Raw genomic sequence first — 17,150 nt, 5'->3', positions numbered from 1 at the left:
TTTTTTTTTTTTTTTTTTTTTTTACTGAGGATTTACAGTACCATTTAAAGGTGTGGGGTCAGTATGATTTTTTAAATGAATAATTAGTGACAAGAAAGACATTTCCTATTCCAAATGAATGAAATCATGTAGTAATGTGAAGACATCTGAAGACTGGAGTAAAGGCTGCTATATATATATATATATATATACAAATTTTTTTTTTACATCCTCACAGGATTAAACATTTTAAAATGTTAAAATTATTTTAAATATTAATATTTCACAATAGTCCTGTTTTACTGCATTTCTGATCAAATAAACGCAGCACTGGTAAGTATAAAAGACTTATTTAAAAAACAATTTACAAAATATTGCCAACCCCTTTTGAACAGTAGTGTATATAATGAAATTTTGCAATTAATAGAATGAAAATGATCAAATACTGTATGTCCACCTTAAACCACCTAGGGTGGCAAGTAGCAAATCATGGCTAAAACATAACTAAAACTTATTTGTCCCAAACGTCCTGTTTCAATAAAAGAAAACACACCAACACACATTCCTTGGCACGAGAACTTACTGAGCTCTGCGATGCTCCCCACGCGGGTCGCCAGGAGGGACTGTTCAATAGTGCGGAGTTCAGCCTGGCTGTAGGCATGGCCCTCTCCAGTTTTCACTGCTCGCTGCTGGTCACGGTGCAGGTTCAGACTGTCCGGCAGACTCAATAAACCTGTGGGACAAAGATCAGACAATCAAATATATAAATAAGCATGTGAATGAGCCAAAACCAGATAAAAAACATCTGCAATTGGACCAAGAGACTTTGAGAGCTAAGTGTTATGACATTATCACTGTTCGAGAGGAAAATCAAACAACCCCCGAAGCAATTAAAACTGCTGTTGGACCTTTTTCAAATTGCAACAAGCCACTCGCCCACAGGTGAGGTTAGCAGTGTGTATTGGCTGGAGCCCTTGTCGTCCAATGTTCATTCAATAACCCCTATCAAATTACTTCACAGCGCTGCAGCCAAGGCTTTTGTTTGAACGGGAGAATAGGCAGCGACAGATGGGATATTGAGCTCAGTTACAGGTGAATAAAGACAGACAAGCCGCTATCTGTCTGAGCTAAAGGTTCCACACGTGGGACTGTATTGTGTTTCTGAACTGGTATTAATTAACGGGTGATAATCTGTAACCATTTGTCTTTCAGACATCCCTAGCCATTTGATTTGAAGTGTGTCAGTCGACAGTACATCTAAGCAATATTGCTTTGGTGATATTGCTTTTATATAGCAGATCAATAAACTAGTTAATATTGGGTTACTTACATTTCAGACACAATACTGTCAGTTATGATGTCTATATTTGCTCCGCCACAGTAGAACCTCCTTGAAATGCTCCATAGCAGCATTTCCAAATGAATATTTCAATAATTCACACATAAAAGAAAGCCACTTGTTTAATTCCTGAATGTATCTGTTTATGAATGAATAAATGATTCACTGTCTCACTTATAATGGTAGCCATCTGATTAGTCCCTGAATGAATGTGTTTTTTAATGAACTGGTTGAGAAAATGATTCAATGACTCGCTAATAAAGACCACCACTTGTTTTATCCCTGAATGAAACAGTGTTGTTGATTGAGCTGGTTGAGTAGATGATTCAATGACTTACTCAAAAAGACAGTTTTGTTTTATTTCCTGATGAATCAGTGTTTTAGAATGAATCTTTTAAGTAGATGATTCAGTGACTCACTTCCAAAGACAGCCACTTGTTTTGTCCCAAAATGAAACTGTGTTTTTGAATAAATATGTTGAGTAGATGATTCAATGACTGACTCATAAAGACCACAACTTGTTTGTTCCAGAATTAATCAGTGTGTCAAACAAGTTGTATAAATGATTCAGTGACTCAAATCATAAAGGCAGCTATCTAATTCACTCTGTAATGGACCAGTGTTAATGGCATAAAATACAGCCATTTCAATGATTCACTTATAAAGCCAGACCCCTAAATGGATCCTTAATGAATCTGTTTGAATTAACTAACTGTTGTAGAAATATACATAGCATACATAAAAATAGTGTTAGGTAACTAACACTAACATGTTACATAATCAGATTAAAAAAAAAAGTTAAGAAACTTGTTAATTATCAAAATGAATCCACTTCAGAGAGTTTTAGTCAGTTGACTAAATCACAAAAAAGTAACCTAATGTAGATTCATTATTTTCAGTAAACCTTAATGTTTAACATTACATGTCATAATAAGCAACACAATATTTAAACATGGTGTTTTTAACAATACTATTCTTCAACACTGCACAGAAACACGAAACAGCCTACCAGGAAGCTATTTTAAGCAGGTTATTCTCTTGACTTTCATCTAAAGGGATTTGTGCTGTCAGTCTCCCAGAGGTTGGTAAATATCCTGTATCCTGTTGTATATTGAATGACGCCGTTAGCAGAAGACAACACAGGGAAAGAAACAGAAACTCATGAAGTTTTCATAAAACCCATGAAGTTTTCATAAAACCATGATTAAAATAACCTGGCATGGTGAGTTCTGGCTGCTGCGGATCTCTTTATGCTTAGTGAGTTAATGCATAATGGAGGATGTGCAATATTAGCCAGATGGGAAACAAGCTGAATGTTTTGTCAAGAGACACAATGTTGTTCATGGCTGACATGATGCTTTTAAGGAATTTTGAAGGGAGTTCAAGCGAGGGAATGCTTTGTTTGGGGTGACTGTCTCGTCTGATGAAGTTCCTTTTAACACGGGTGCCGCAATACAGCATGAACGTTTGCATGCGTGCAGCCCCTAATGAAGCCACAGGACATCACACAAGGCAGCAAGGTGATGTCAGTTACAGTAGTGTTTTGCTGCAGGTTTTCGTACAGTTGAGTGATAGGTGAGAGAGTATGATGTACTGTAGTCCAAAAACACTGGACTGACTTTGACTAACAAAAACCTGACAGCTCTGGCTGCCAGAACGTTACTGTAAAAATATGGTAGCAATGTTACTTGCATTGTGGGATGGCACCTAGTAAAAATTTTATAAAGCTGAATGACATAGGAGCACTAAAATATAATGTTAATATACCAACTTATCTAAGCTTTTAAAATCAGTTTTTACTGTAAAAATGTTCTGATAATAAAGCAGTTGGTAAAATTGATAAACCAATACTGCTAAATAAAACACTAACCATAAACAAAAATATGAAATAAATTCTAAACAATTGAGATGGTTCACCCAATGAATTCTAGGATAGCCCATTTTGTCCATACATTACAAGGCAATTTAATAATTCTTTTATTATTTTTATGTTTGTTTCTACTTTATCATTATTTGCATTGCCATTAATAAGGTAATTCTCACATTTTACAAATAAAATAATATTTAACAAAAAAAATTGTACTTATACTATTTTTAAAATACACTTTAGTAATATAAATTCAAAATACAGTATCAAAATATAATCTTTTTTATTTTTAATATATTTTATATAACAAAATATAATATATCATATAAATTTAAATGATTAAATGTTTTATTTATATAAGGTAAATTAGAGTTATCAGATATTAACTGTAATAACAGTTAAAATTCCAATAAAATAAAGTGTTCAAATCAGAGTATATCTAACAATCTGTTTTTCTCAGACACAAACACAAAGAAACATGCACCCAGTTGGAAAAACATGCAGTGCATGCGAGCTGTCATCACCCTGGAATAAATCCCAGAATGCCATGGGAAGAAAAATGGACAGTTTCTGATTGCTAGAAATCTTTTCATGACTCTTTCGCTTGGGCCAAAAATATGCGCTCCAGTTGGGGATAAAAACAGGCCTCAATATTTTATGACCCCTCTCTACCCTGCTCTTGGAACTCTTCACTCTCTCTTACCCTGTTCTCTCAGTGCATCAACTTTTTAATGTCATTACAGATGCTGAAAGATTTCCCTGCAATATTCATACAATCAGATCAAATCACGAAAATGCGAGCCGGAACATTCTCATAGCGCCAACTCTGCAGCCCCACCATGAAGCAACCATGTTATTTCTCTTCAGCACTTGTATTCCCTACTAAGAAGGAAGTAACAGTTATTTTTATTTGCAGCAATGTTTTGCTTCACTTGATTTGGGGTTAACTTAAAAGGTGAAAGGGGTGGGAGGAGAAAAATTAGACCACAGTCCCTTGAAAATATTGGGCTTGGCCAACTGGTGGCAAAACACTCCAAATATGTCTTAGCGTGATTTTATATTATATATCTGCTTCTTCAACAAACTATAAAATTTCTCTACTTGTACAGTGAAAAGGGGAGAGGACACTGAATTATAAGAATGCCATAACCTCAAGAACAGTTTGCAATAACTTGGTTTCAATAACTAGATATTTCAATTACAGCTGGGGAAGGAAGTAAAGGGTATGTAGAGAGTTTTCCATTGCAAGAACGGTGTGAGGACACACTTGTTTTTTCAAAGACACAATTTTTGACTATCATGAAAACTGACATCTGAAGAGAATATGCTGGAAAAATATTTTCAGAAAACATGCTGATGGATAGCAGGGTGTCGTATAATTCTAAGACCCCACGTCCTTTATTTAAACAATGTATCCACAATGTACCAATGTCATTGACGCTTGGTTAGCCAAGACAGAACATATCCTTTTAATTAAACATCTGGCAAAACAAACATTTGCAAAGAATATGGCTAAACTCAAGCCAAATCTTCAGTTTTTCAAAAGAACGTTCTCTGACTAAAAGCGGTTCATAGACCTGAATACCGAATTGCTCGTAGTTCAAAGGTAATCCTGTGCTTCTGTAATCCAATATATTCACAAGTATATCCTGTGTTTAAAAATAGGGAAGTAAAATATTTATAATTTGTATTATTTCATATTTTAACCCTGCTGAAAAGTCAAAAGTCCAAATAATAATCTGCATTTTTAAATAATTTTAAAAAAGTATCAACTAGCCCCACTCTCCCTTACTAGCAGCCATTCAGATAATAGGATGACAACACATCATCACTCATTAAAACGCTATGCTTTGTACAAGCATATCTGCATATAGACAATAGCTACAGCCAACTGATAGAACTACATCTTCAGTCAGTAAATGAGTGAATGCTTTTAATGGACATTACAATCTCATTGAAAGACTCCAAGACGTATGCCTTTGGGGACCAGTCATTATGCGCAATATTACTGCCATGACGATGGGCCCATAATTCTCTGCTGGTTTTAGTGGCATTTAAGTGATATCCAAAAACGACTTGGACGCCTCAACATTGATCGTAAACCCAGAACTTCGACAGACTATCACATCATCCCCCTCTGCCACTACATCTGTCACTTCTTAAAGAGCCAATTTATTTCTTTATAAGGAAATAGAGAGGAACACAATGTCAGCCAACCAGATGGAAGCAAAATGAGCACTATAAGTGCAGGTAAATTATATTAGCTAAATGCCAAATGGATTATTCATAGGCTGATGCTGGTTTCAAGCTGCATCACACTGAAAATATTACTAATAGATGCACGAAGACATTAACAAAGTCTTTGAGTGGCACCATAAACAGCATCTGAGACCATAGTAATAATGCTTCTATTTATAATAATGCTTCTTTTCTATTTCCCTTTTTCCCCTCATTTGCATTACAAATTACATTATTATTTGAGTAAAAATGGCCATGACCATGCCTTTCTTTTTGCTTTACTGTACCAACAGCAGCACTCGACTCGAGCTACATGAATGAACTCCACAATTTTATGTAAAAACAGATGATCATGTTCTCCATCACGATCTAAATAGCATCTTGAGGTTCAGTGGAAGATCATCTTACCATCTGTACAAAGAAGGTTCAAACAATCAATTTCACACATCGTTTATTTGATTAGTGACCTAGAAACAGTGCAAAATCTGAAATATTAATTTTTCATTTAACTTCACAATGCTTCTTTGTTTACATGTTTTCAAGATTCTAATAAATTCGGTTTAGAATAAAATGAAGTCCGTACCAGATTTTCAACACAGTCTCATACTTTGGGACCCCACCGTATTCATCTTTAACAAATGGGCCAGAGGGCATACATTAGATTTGCATACGTCCACAGCAGCCAATTGAGTTTTCCCACAGTTTCCACACAACAACAGACTTTCTCGAGCAATGTGGTATATTCTAGCTTGACTGAAATCCATTGTCAGCTCTGCACTGAATGATTAGATCTACAATCAATATGTCCCATTCTTTTCCTGTGACACTCACTTCTTTTCCCTAATGCACACTCAGACACTTTGTTTCATTTCCTGCAGCTGTTGAAGTGATAAGGTATAGGCGAAAAAAAATAAATAAATTGTTCATTCCAAAACATTTTGTTACCGGAGTCACGGAATATCAGGAATAAAGATGAATTCCACGACCGACAATCAAACTCTGTAGAACATATCAAATTTAAATTTGACAGAACAATACGATTGTTCTAAAATTCAAAGGGGTTCAGAGTAGCTTTGTTCACTAACTTATTTAAAGTATCATGGGAATGGTTCAATCATGACACGGCAAGGGAACAAGTCCTGTCACAAAAAAGACAACAAAACTCTTTAGCTCTCTTTCGGTTTCTCTTTTTTTTTTTTTTTTTGCTGCACTGCTGTATATCTGTTGAAGGAAAATCCCATCGATTTCTCTACGGTGCATGGCCGGTCTCTTATCAGAGTGAGACTCGTACGGAATATTAACAGCCAAGTCTCCATAGCAACAGGGCAGAGCTGCCCAGCTGTCGTGTGATTGGTTGAAAGAGAGCAGAGGTTGTGGGGATGTGCCGGATTTGGAGGTGGGCACATACAGAATGCACAGTGTCAAAAAACTAAACATTTAAGGGGCTTGTGACAATACCTCCCAAAATATTACCTGAGGGTGTGTTTGCCTCATAGCTGCCCCTATTTAGCATTCAGTATAAGAAAAAAAACAAGATACGTGGATGTTGTATGCAACAGCATATCTTTAAAATATTCAGAGCATGTCTATTTATTGCCGTTCATCATGACAGCTTGACATTTCCATCTGAGTCATGCGATACAAGTTTTACTGTATGAAAAGTACCACTGAAATTTTATTGAAGGTCCTGGAACTCTCAATATGTAATACAATTGTAATCATGTTTTCAAGCGTATACATACATAGCATAGTCCTATTTAGACAGTTCGGTTTCCCAGTAATAAACAATAAAGGAGATTTAATGAGAAAAAGGCTTTCTTATTATCTGGATTTGATCATCTCCATTGTTTAAACCATTTAAATTATGGCTAGTAAACACAGTTTGTATAAAAATGTACGAGGCCAAATGTTGATAAATTCAATGTAGATACAGATTAGCTAAACTATCCATTTAGTTTCAGTTAACTTCTAAAATTAGGTCAAAATATGCTTAGGTTACAGTTATGAACTACTCAACTCATTTGTAGTTAATAGTTACATTAATTCTGCACAATAGTAGTCATGAAAAGGGTATATATAACTTCCAGTTGTTGTTTTGTCTCTTGTCAGTTCTTGCAGAAAGTGGGTCTTATGATGCTGCTCTTTTGACCTGTATAAAAGGGGCTCATCTCACATTAGAGAAAAAACCTTCTAACCTTGCCATCATGAAATATGTTGAAAACAATATACTGTATTGATTATATAATAAAGGCAGCAGCTGCAAATCAATGCACTACCCATTGCCTCTGTATAAAAAAAAAATAGCTATACAATGAATAAATATCATTATGGATAATCAGAGTTCAAATGTGGAGACGGACAGGATTATGCCTCAAGTGCTAAATCATTAAAATACTCCTCAAGCTGTCCAATTCTCCTTCACCATGACAACCGAGGTGAATGCCCCCGTCTTCATAACACACACTGGTTCACAGCTGCGGCGGTTACGGGCAACATTTTGCCATTCTGACATTTTACATCAGCTTGAAGCAATATGATCAACAAGGGACATAGGAAAATTGTAATGATGGCAGTGATACTGACTGGTACAGTATCCCAAGAGCTCAATTAGTAAACATTTTAAATGCAAACCTGAAAATTAATTTTTTTAAACCCCTGGTTCCAAAAATTTAAAGGCCAATGTATTTTGAGGTAATATCTTAAGACATATTTTATTAAATAAAGATGTAAAATATATGCAGAGTGGGCTACGGTCAATTATTATTTTTCAATCTGAAAATATATTTCATGTATCCTTTACATGTCAAAATATATTACAAAAAGTACTTCAAGAGGCAAAAAGTTTTAAAGTTAATGTCAAATATAATTTTTCATATTTTTATGGATACATACAAATTATTGTTTGCCTTGAGACGGTTTGCAAAGCATGCTGGGACTGCAAAAGGACTGAGTGACATTGACCTAGGCACAGCCTCTATGTGAATGATGACTGACAGATGAGATTACTCTTAGGAAAAGGACACTGAATTTCCAAACTGCAGAGATTCTGGCCAAGAGTTCTATCACTGGATGACATTTCATTCTGCTGGGGAAGGGTTCAATTCCATTTCCACATTAACCCATTAATGGCTCACTTGTAGCCACTGGTTTTGATAGGACAGAGTTAATTTCCCACAAGCTGGAATGTTTTACCAGGGTAAAGGCTCTTTCTAGTGCAGAAAGCCCGAGTGGTTTGTGCTCGATCACTTTCTCACAAGGAAACATCACTTTGCCACTGTAATAAGCATGTGTGCGATGGTGTTGCTTAGAAACTGTAGCTTCCCAAGCTACAAGCTACTAATAATGTGATGTAGTACTACAGTCTACACGTTGGAAAAAGCAGGTAGCTACACTAAATTACTTTTTCAATACGTTATAGCACAAATATATAATTTATTTTTACATTCAGAGTAGTACTGATGAGGTTATGGCATAATTTGAGCATAATTTACACAAAAATATATATAAAAATAAAAGTTGTGACAAGCAATATATTACTGTCTTTGGACATCAACTTTTTAGGGGTCAATTGTTCTGTGACTGATTAGAAATAGCATAAAATCACTTCACCACATATTTAGTTATCTCTTTTTGTTTTGTTTTCAGTTGGTCTTTCGTCAGCTTAGTTAATCAAAGCTCTTTTAAATAAAACATTTTTTCGATCAAGCATTAAGGAAGAGACAGGATTCTGCAGGGCGACGAGATCTTAAACAATATCAGTTAATTTAACTGAAACGTATGAATGAACAAATTAATCTGACCTCCCAGTATGAGGGAGAGAGAATGGACATTCTAGTACAGTGTATTTGACTGCTGCTTCAGTTGGCATGGTTGTAAACTTGACCAAAAAAAAAAAAAAGTGTCTTTGTCATTCTTCACTGTAACTATATATAAAAAAAGTATCTCATTACTTTGGAAGTTACTGTTATGAAAAGAGCTACCGTCTTGCTGCTGAAAAAAAATAGCTATAAAAAGGTACTAGAATCATGCATTTAGTTATAAAAATGCATTTCAGTCCATAAAGACTACTACACAAAACACTTGTATTCACATAGTGTCATACTCCGCTAAAGGTCAGTCAACTGCAAATGTTATTATCAAAAATATTACAAATAATCCCAACATACCAGCACTCTCCAAATAATTAACACTGTTCACATCATATAATAGGATTAAAAGAAAGTCCCATGCTGCTTTGCAGCATGCTCCTGCTCTCCATCTGTGCTCCCTGACTCATCAGGACAGAAGACACAACCAACCAATCAAGTCGAAACCAACCGATCAAAATATAAATGAATAAACTGATAAAATATTTCTATGTTCAGGCCCTTCTTTTTATCCCCAATGGATTATTGTTCACATCTGATAATTTAGAACATACTACATTTGTACAACACCTGGCTGGTCTTTAGCCTTCAGGGACCCACTAAACAAACCTGTTGCTAGAAGCAATAAAAAAAATGTTTTCCTGCAAAATATGGATTAAAATGTCAAATAACAGCAATTTTTCACCTCGAAGAGGCTCCCCACTGACTGATTTCAATATGGCATTAATGTTTGGGTCTCTGGATATTGTCACAATTTTCAAAAAATTGAAAATAAAGTGCATTTATTTAATTAATAATGTACTGTATGTGTACACACACAGACATGATCAAAAAGTTAATGTTAAATTTGTACAAACATTTTAATATTTACATTTATATTTTTACATATACATTTATGAGTATATTATTGAAATTGTAATTTGACATCAATTTGACAATCTTTTTAATTGCACGGTCATAATTTTATGCATTATGATGAATTGTATTTTATTTAAATTATGTTTCTATTAGAAATAAAACAATGTTTTATAAATGTATGGTCGAGGAGGCCTGTATGCACAGATGTTTTGTGCAGATGTAAGATTGTCCAGCTAATTAACATTGTGTGAACAACAAACTGCAAAGTGCATGTCAAATGTGGTCTAGATGGGGTCAGGTTGTAAACACTCTTTGTCCCGCAAGCCTTGGTGTCAGTCAGTCACTGTTGGGAGGAAGCAAACATTTCAAAGCTGCTGGCAAAGCCAGACTCAGTGACCTATTCACAACTCTCTTCACATGCTTCTTATCTGCGTTACAGGGACAGAAGGAAGGATGGAGATAGAAGATGAGGAGAGAGTTGTAAAGAGGCTGACGATGACAGGGAGTTGCGTGAGACAAAAAAAAAGACATGGGAGAAATAAAGCAATGGCTTTTTATGTATTTCACTAAAGCTAGTCTGCTTGCTCCTGGGCTTTTGATTTAATTCTCAATATTTCTCAATCCTGAACAAGCCTAAACAGACTTCAGATGCATAGCTCTTGTAAAATTTAAGCTTTCCACATTTAAGAAACTAGAACAAGGACTACAAGAGGCTATAATTTACCCAAAGCCGCAGAGATGTGGTACTAAACATGACTTACTCTGTGTTCAAATTGATATTCTGTTCATTCTGCTGGTGCGATGGTTCATCTTATGGGTTGACATGACCCAGAGGCCCCTGCTTGGGGCCCAGCATGTGTACCTTGATGCGGCCAGGCCCAAGCAGATGGTGGCCATATGTCCGCAGGACATGGAACAAGATCCACAAATGTGAGGCCAGAAAATGGAGTTATAAGACCTAGAGCCCACTTTTCTTCAAATATTCACTGTATGAAGCTAAAACAGACTGACACACACACACACACACAGTCATCCACTCATACTGAGGGTTAATATATGCAGTCAATGAGAAAACATACATTCCACCTACAGACTGAAAATAGAAACACACAGACAGACATTCAGGTTTGCCTTTGGCAACAAGGAAAGGTTGTCAAGTGTCTGAGAAACAGTTAGCACTGGTAAGTATCCTATAAAACAACGTTCCACATGTCCGAATATGCCTACTTCCCTACTGTAGGGAATTTAATTTATAAATAAAACCAGGCAAAACGTACCGAATTACCTACTACTTCCACAAAGATTTCATTCGAATGTGCAACTGATAGACACTTTACTATCCCATAAGGCCAAAGGACAGGAGCTGACTCAATGGCAGTGAATTTCATTCATTCTACACACATTACTATATAAAACATACTTTAAGAATTGTGAAGTTTTGCTTTTCAAAAGTATTAAAAATAGTACATACTCTGATATGAAGAAATTTCAGACACATTCCTTTAAATTTCAAGGCACAGTTAGTAATTTTTCATTTTCTTTTGCTGGTTTTGCTGGTTTACTCCAAGTAAAATAAAATAGCTTTTATTAGGCTACAGACAGACTTGAATTTGTGTTCCTATTATTTTCAGAAAAAGTACAAAATATATAAGAAAACAATAGTTTCATTTGAGATGTCAACTGGGTATAAAAACAAGTTTCAAGTTAGAGGTTCCCACCAATAATGAAGTAAATAACTGTTTAAAATTGTAAATATTTTTAACAAAGAAAAAACTAAAGCAATTTAACTGTACTAAACATACAACAAAATCTAAAATTTCAATTCGAATTTTAAACTAGGTATATGAGGTTCCCACCCATAGTGAAGACTCTCTAGCGGTGTGACAGGACTGGAATGCTGCTTTGTTCATTTTCTCACGGTCTTGGTGTTCTACAATATGGAAATGAACCATAACATTACATAACAAACCTTTACGACACAACATGGCTTTTGCCTTGATCCCAGACATACATTACGACAAGGAATAAATTCATAGGTGTGGTCCAAAATCCTCTGAAAATACCATAAAACATGCCCAGACATGTGGAAATTAGTCTAACCTCTAGGCAGCAATTACTGTTTCTCCGCTGACATTTACTCCAATTTGTCTGGCAGCAAATGTCCTTGAAGTCACGGCTTCTGGACAGGGTGTCACAGTCACAGGTTTCATCATGCCCTAGTCAACAGCTTAGAGAAAGACATTCCGAAACACACCTCTGGCGTGAAATGATTCTAAAGACAAATTCTGATGAACTCCAAAAAAAAAAGAGAAAAAGCCTTCACTAGAAAATTGCATTTTCTTCCTTTGTTTGGTTTGTTCCCTGCTGCTTTTGAGATGAAAGTGGTGCTAAATTAGGGTTCACATATGAAAAGACATGACTTGAGAGTTAAACACCTTCATTATAATCTGAAATTAGACTTTAACCGAGACTGAATTATTTTCTTCTTTTTTTGGATGCAAACAGAGAACCCAGAAGAAACATTCAGACAATTCTAACAGCAGAGCAACATTCAGAGTTGAAGAGAGGTGAATGTACAGTTAGTTCAACTGAGCCGAGTGTGTGTTTCCCTATCTGAAACGTTCCTTCATCCGGTCTATTTCCTTTATGCCACCGCACATTCATTTCTCTCTCAGTTTTTCCACCATCCAAACAGGTTCTGGCACGTTCGGTCACAAGCAAGCAACACTCGGTTTAATTATCACAGGGGGTTGAGCTCATTTGACAGGTCGATCTACACTCCAATTTATATGAATTAGTGAGTGTGAAGGGAGAAAAAAATTGTGTGGTACAAAACCAAATAAAATATAGAAAAGGAGGAAACAGCTTTTTCCGAGTTGTCAAAAGGAGACGACAGACAGCCAGACTATGGAATTTTCTGATGTTCTAACATTTGTACAACACAAGCAATTTCTGTTTCTAAATTTTGTATCATTTCCAGTTTGTATTTAGTTTTTTTGTGTGCAAGTTTAACCAAGAGGTTTATGGTGCATGCACAAAAATTTCTCAGGTTTTTTTTTTTTGTTCTGTACCTATCTATTTAGCTAAATATATTCCAATATTACATAATAGATAAAATGCTAAAACTTTTGATGCCAAAAATAATTTTACATTGTGTTTTTTTTTATTAACCAAGGAACCATTAAATTGATCAAAGTGACAAAGAAATCCACCAATGGAACTCTTTGAAAAAATTGGAAGAATTTGCATTCCACATAAATGGCAAGGAAAAAAAATACATTCTGAATTTCACCCAAATCTGTCGGCTATCAACAATTTGTATTTTCTATTTAAATCTATATTTTCTGCAACTCGCTGTCAGAATCAGAAAGCTCTCAAATTCAAACACACTTAAGTGTAGAAAATGAATATATCGCCTATCATCTGAATGTTCACAAATGTCACTCTCCAACTTTGGAGGACATTCCAGGCCCTCACTGTGCTTTGATAGTTTGATGCTCACCGGTGTAGCCGTGACAGCTCCAAAAGAAGCTGTGGGAACCGGTGGCCCACATTCTCCAGGACTGACAAATCAGAGCCAGCAGGCAGAGTTTTAAAACTGATTACAGAACAAACCCAGAAGACCACACTGGAGAGACACAGACGCTCCTCTGCTGTTAGCCTCTGGTTCTGTCTGGCACTTAAGGGGTGAACTTCATCAATTCTTAACCTAACCGATCAGAATCTGGCCGTGACCCAGAGCCTCTGGGCTCGGACCCCTGCACACTGCACACTCCTGAGTGATGTAAACAGCCTGATGCATATGCACTCTCATTTTATGTTGACAGTAATTATGTTGGTGAGAAAACAAGCTGCAGTTTTCCTGCTCTAAGCCCGCAGATTCAACCCAGGCAGCCAGGAAAGCACTGACGGGAATGTTTACCATGCAATATGACTGATTTGGGTCAAGAACATGAGAAGAACTAGGAACATGCCAGGCCAGGGGGGAAAAGATAGGACTACTGTGCTAAGGGACCCTCATCCTAGTCTTAAAAACGAGACTCCTTTTTAAAGTGGCTACATTCACACAGCAACAGCATACAGTTATCACTACGGTTTTACAATAAATTGTTGCCATATATGGACAATACTATAATTTTTATTGTTTTAATCGGTAAGGGTCAACACCGAATATTTAATCGTGCATCCATACAGAATCTTTGGCAAAGTGACAATCTATTTTTCATGCTGTACATTAAAATGTTGGGATACCCAAATACATTTGTAGTGCTTAGTGTTTTATTTTACATTTATTTAGGCAAGATAGTATAATTATAGACATGAATTTATTTATAGAAGAGCTATTTACCAGTTAATTTGAAAATATAAATCAGCTACAATTGCAATATATATATAATTGGTTATACATTTTTAATTTCTTTAGACAAAATCCTATATAGACATTACAGAGTAAATTTTTTATATGTCATATGAAAATACTGTAATTATGTTATCAGTATCAACCAATTGTAATATCTATTTGTTTTTTATTAATTTAGATCAATTTTAAATTTCAGACAATATAGAATAGAACTTTAATATTGTCCTTTTACCGACTTAGTAATGACATTCAAATAATTTTCATTTTATCGGTTTCAGACAGAATTGTAATCTTTTTTTTTTATTCAAATCTCTATTTTTAATTTATTTAGTCAAAACAGTATATTTATTAGCATACTTCTAGACTATAAACAGCTATTTTTTGATTATAAGTTATAATGAAAAACTGTAATTATAGCATTATCGGTATTAGCCAGAATTGCGGTAGCTATTTAATTCATTTATATCTATATACAATTTTAATATTGTCCATTTATCTGTTACTAGTCATAATATGAAAATAATTATCATCTTATATCCGCAAGATATTTAATATTGTCATCCCCAAACTGTGTGAACACGGCCGGCGTGATTTCCTCCATAACTTAACTAAAACTAAAACTTCTTGGCTTTGAATTACTCCCCAAATCCTCATAGAAATGCAAATGTAGCTGGCAGCATGTGCACCTTGTTTATTGCTTTGGCATAAATTAATCAAATTTTGTCTGAGTGTTTTTGTATTGGCACACTGACAAGGTAAGAACCAGTAAAAACAATAAAACCGGTGGGTTATTAAACTTATGGATACAGTTTATGGTAGTAGTTTTCTTCACAGGTGGCATCTTTAGCTCAAGCTTGTCTTAATGTTTCCGCTCATTTTCTACCTTCGTCAGCCTCCATTATAGCTAGACTCGGAGTCCCTGCACTACCTCTATTCTCATCTAAAGACTGACAGAGCAATACAGAAAACACAATAGCTGTCTGTCACTCACAGGCTGTGGAGGGATCCTGTGGAGGCCAGAGGCATTGGAATGAGCTGCGGTTGAGCTCTAGAAATATCAAGATGTCGCCAAAACTAATGAGGAGAATAAATATGAGGAAATATGATCCGCTGGGACGCGCTGTTCATTATGGAAGTGAAGACACCGGCCCTTTGGTTATAAGGGGAAATATTTTTTCCATACCCAAAAGAAATCAAATTTTGGCAATTGTATTTATTTATTTATTTATTGGAATTATGCTACTTTTTAACCACTTGGGTAAACATGAAAACACCTAATTAATAAGAAGAGAGACTAAGATGGCTTGTTTTCTCTTCTGTTTATCTGACACCTGTGTTACTGTCCATTGAAACTACAATAAAAGCATTTTTTTTATTTGCTATCTATCATTACATAAGAAAGTTTATAAGCCCACTGAATGGCTGTGCAAGGATGTGGTTCAGAAAAATGAAAGTCGAGCCCTGTTTCAAAACCTAGTGAGTTCTAAAACCTACTGTATGTTTTATAACCGAGCTATTACATCCGGTGATGATGATATAAGACCACATTAGTGCATCATTTCATATTTTACTCTTGCACAACACATTGGGAGAAACCAAAATCATTTTGTTCTGTGACTGAAAAAACTAATGCTATCTTTGTCATTTATGATTTATATCTTCAATTTATTTATTAGCATATGTGTGTAGCATAACATGCCCCCTGTTATGATATATAATAGCAGCAATCACACCGCACCTCTGTGATCAACATAAATATACTGCATGAAACCTCTTTCTCTGAACCTTCAGATAAATAACAGGCTGAGGCTGCTGTCTCATTCTGGCATACCCATTATGATTCTATTTATTGTTGTGAGAATTTATTGTTTACCAGAATAAAGAGGAAAATCATTGTTCTTATTATTACTTGTGGTAACTAAGGACATTGGCTTTTTTTCTTTCCACCGTTTCAGAGAGATGCTTGACAGGAGCAAGGGAACTAGACGCCAGACATGTTATTTTCTCAGTTTTGACAGGTGCTCGAGTAAACATTGCGTTGTGCCACTTTTATTTGTATTATCTAGACAAAAGCTAAACCTTAAAGGGGTCATGTTATGCATTATTAATTTCTTTAGCATAAACAGTTTTTTTTATCTACTTTACAATGTGTCTAAAGGGAAACAAAAAAATAAAAAATAGATAAAAATAAATATTATTATGCATTTACGAATAGCTATTCATATCATACATTATTAATTTATTTACCATATTCTTTTGTTTAAATCTAATGCTTCTAAAGTGTTTTGCACCTAAAATAATATTTATTTTATCGCTGCACTGGCTCCCTATCAAACATCGTATAGATTTTAAAATATTGCTTCTTACTTATAAAGCCCTGAATGGTTTGCACCATAATATTTATTTTATCGCTGCACTGGCTCCCTATCAAACATCGTATAGATTTTAAAATATTGCTTATTACTTATAAAGCCCTGAATGGTTTAGCACCTCAGTATTTGAATGAGCTCCTTTTACATTATACTCCTCTACGTCTGCTACGTTCTCAAAACTCAGGCAATTTGATAATACCTAGAATATCAAAATCAACTGCGGGCGGCAGATCCTTTTCCTATTTGGCGCCTAAACTCTGGAATAACCTAC

General features: G+C 35.3%; 1 protein-coding gene across 3 annotated transcripts in view; it reads right to left on the bottom strand.

The window, feature by feature from the left end:
• LOC113079084 (ankyrin repeat and BTB/POZ domain-containing protein BTBD11-A-like) overlaps positions 1–17,150 on the bottom strand; it is a 105,983-nt gene that overhangs the window by 35,773 nt on the left and 53,060 nt on the right. For 2 of the 3 annotated variants that reach the window (XM_026251278.1, XM_026251279.1), the window contains exon 2: positions 563–712. In XM_026251278.1, coding sequence (XP_026107063.1) covers positions 563–712 — 150 coding nt within the window. Of the gene's footprint in view, positions 1–558; positions 713–17,150 lie in introns of those variants that run through there. The other variant, XM_026251281.1, reaches the window with a different exon arrangement.

The sequence above is a fragment of the Carassius auratus genome, unplaced genomic scaffold (assembly GCF_003368295.1).
Source record: "Carassius auratus strain Wakin unplaced genomic scaffold, ASM336829v1 scaf_tig00027159, whole genome shotgun sequence".
Classification (NCBI taxonomy): Eukaryota; Metazoa; Chordata; class Actinopteri; order Cypriniformes; family Cyprinidae; genus Carassius; species Carassius auratus.
The sequence above is the reverse complement of the archived record's forward strand: the minus strand, read 5'-3'. Positions and strand labels throughout refer to the sequence as shown.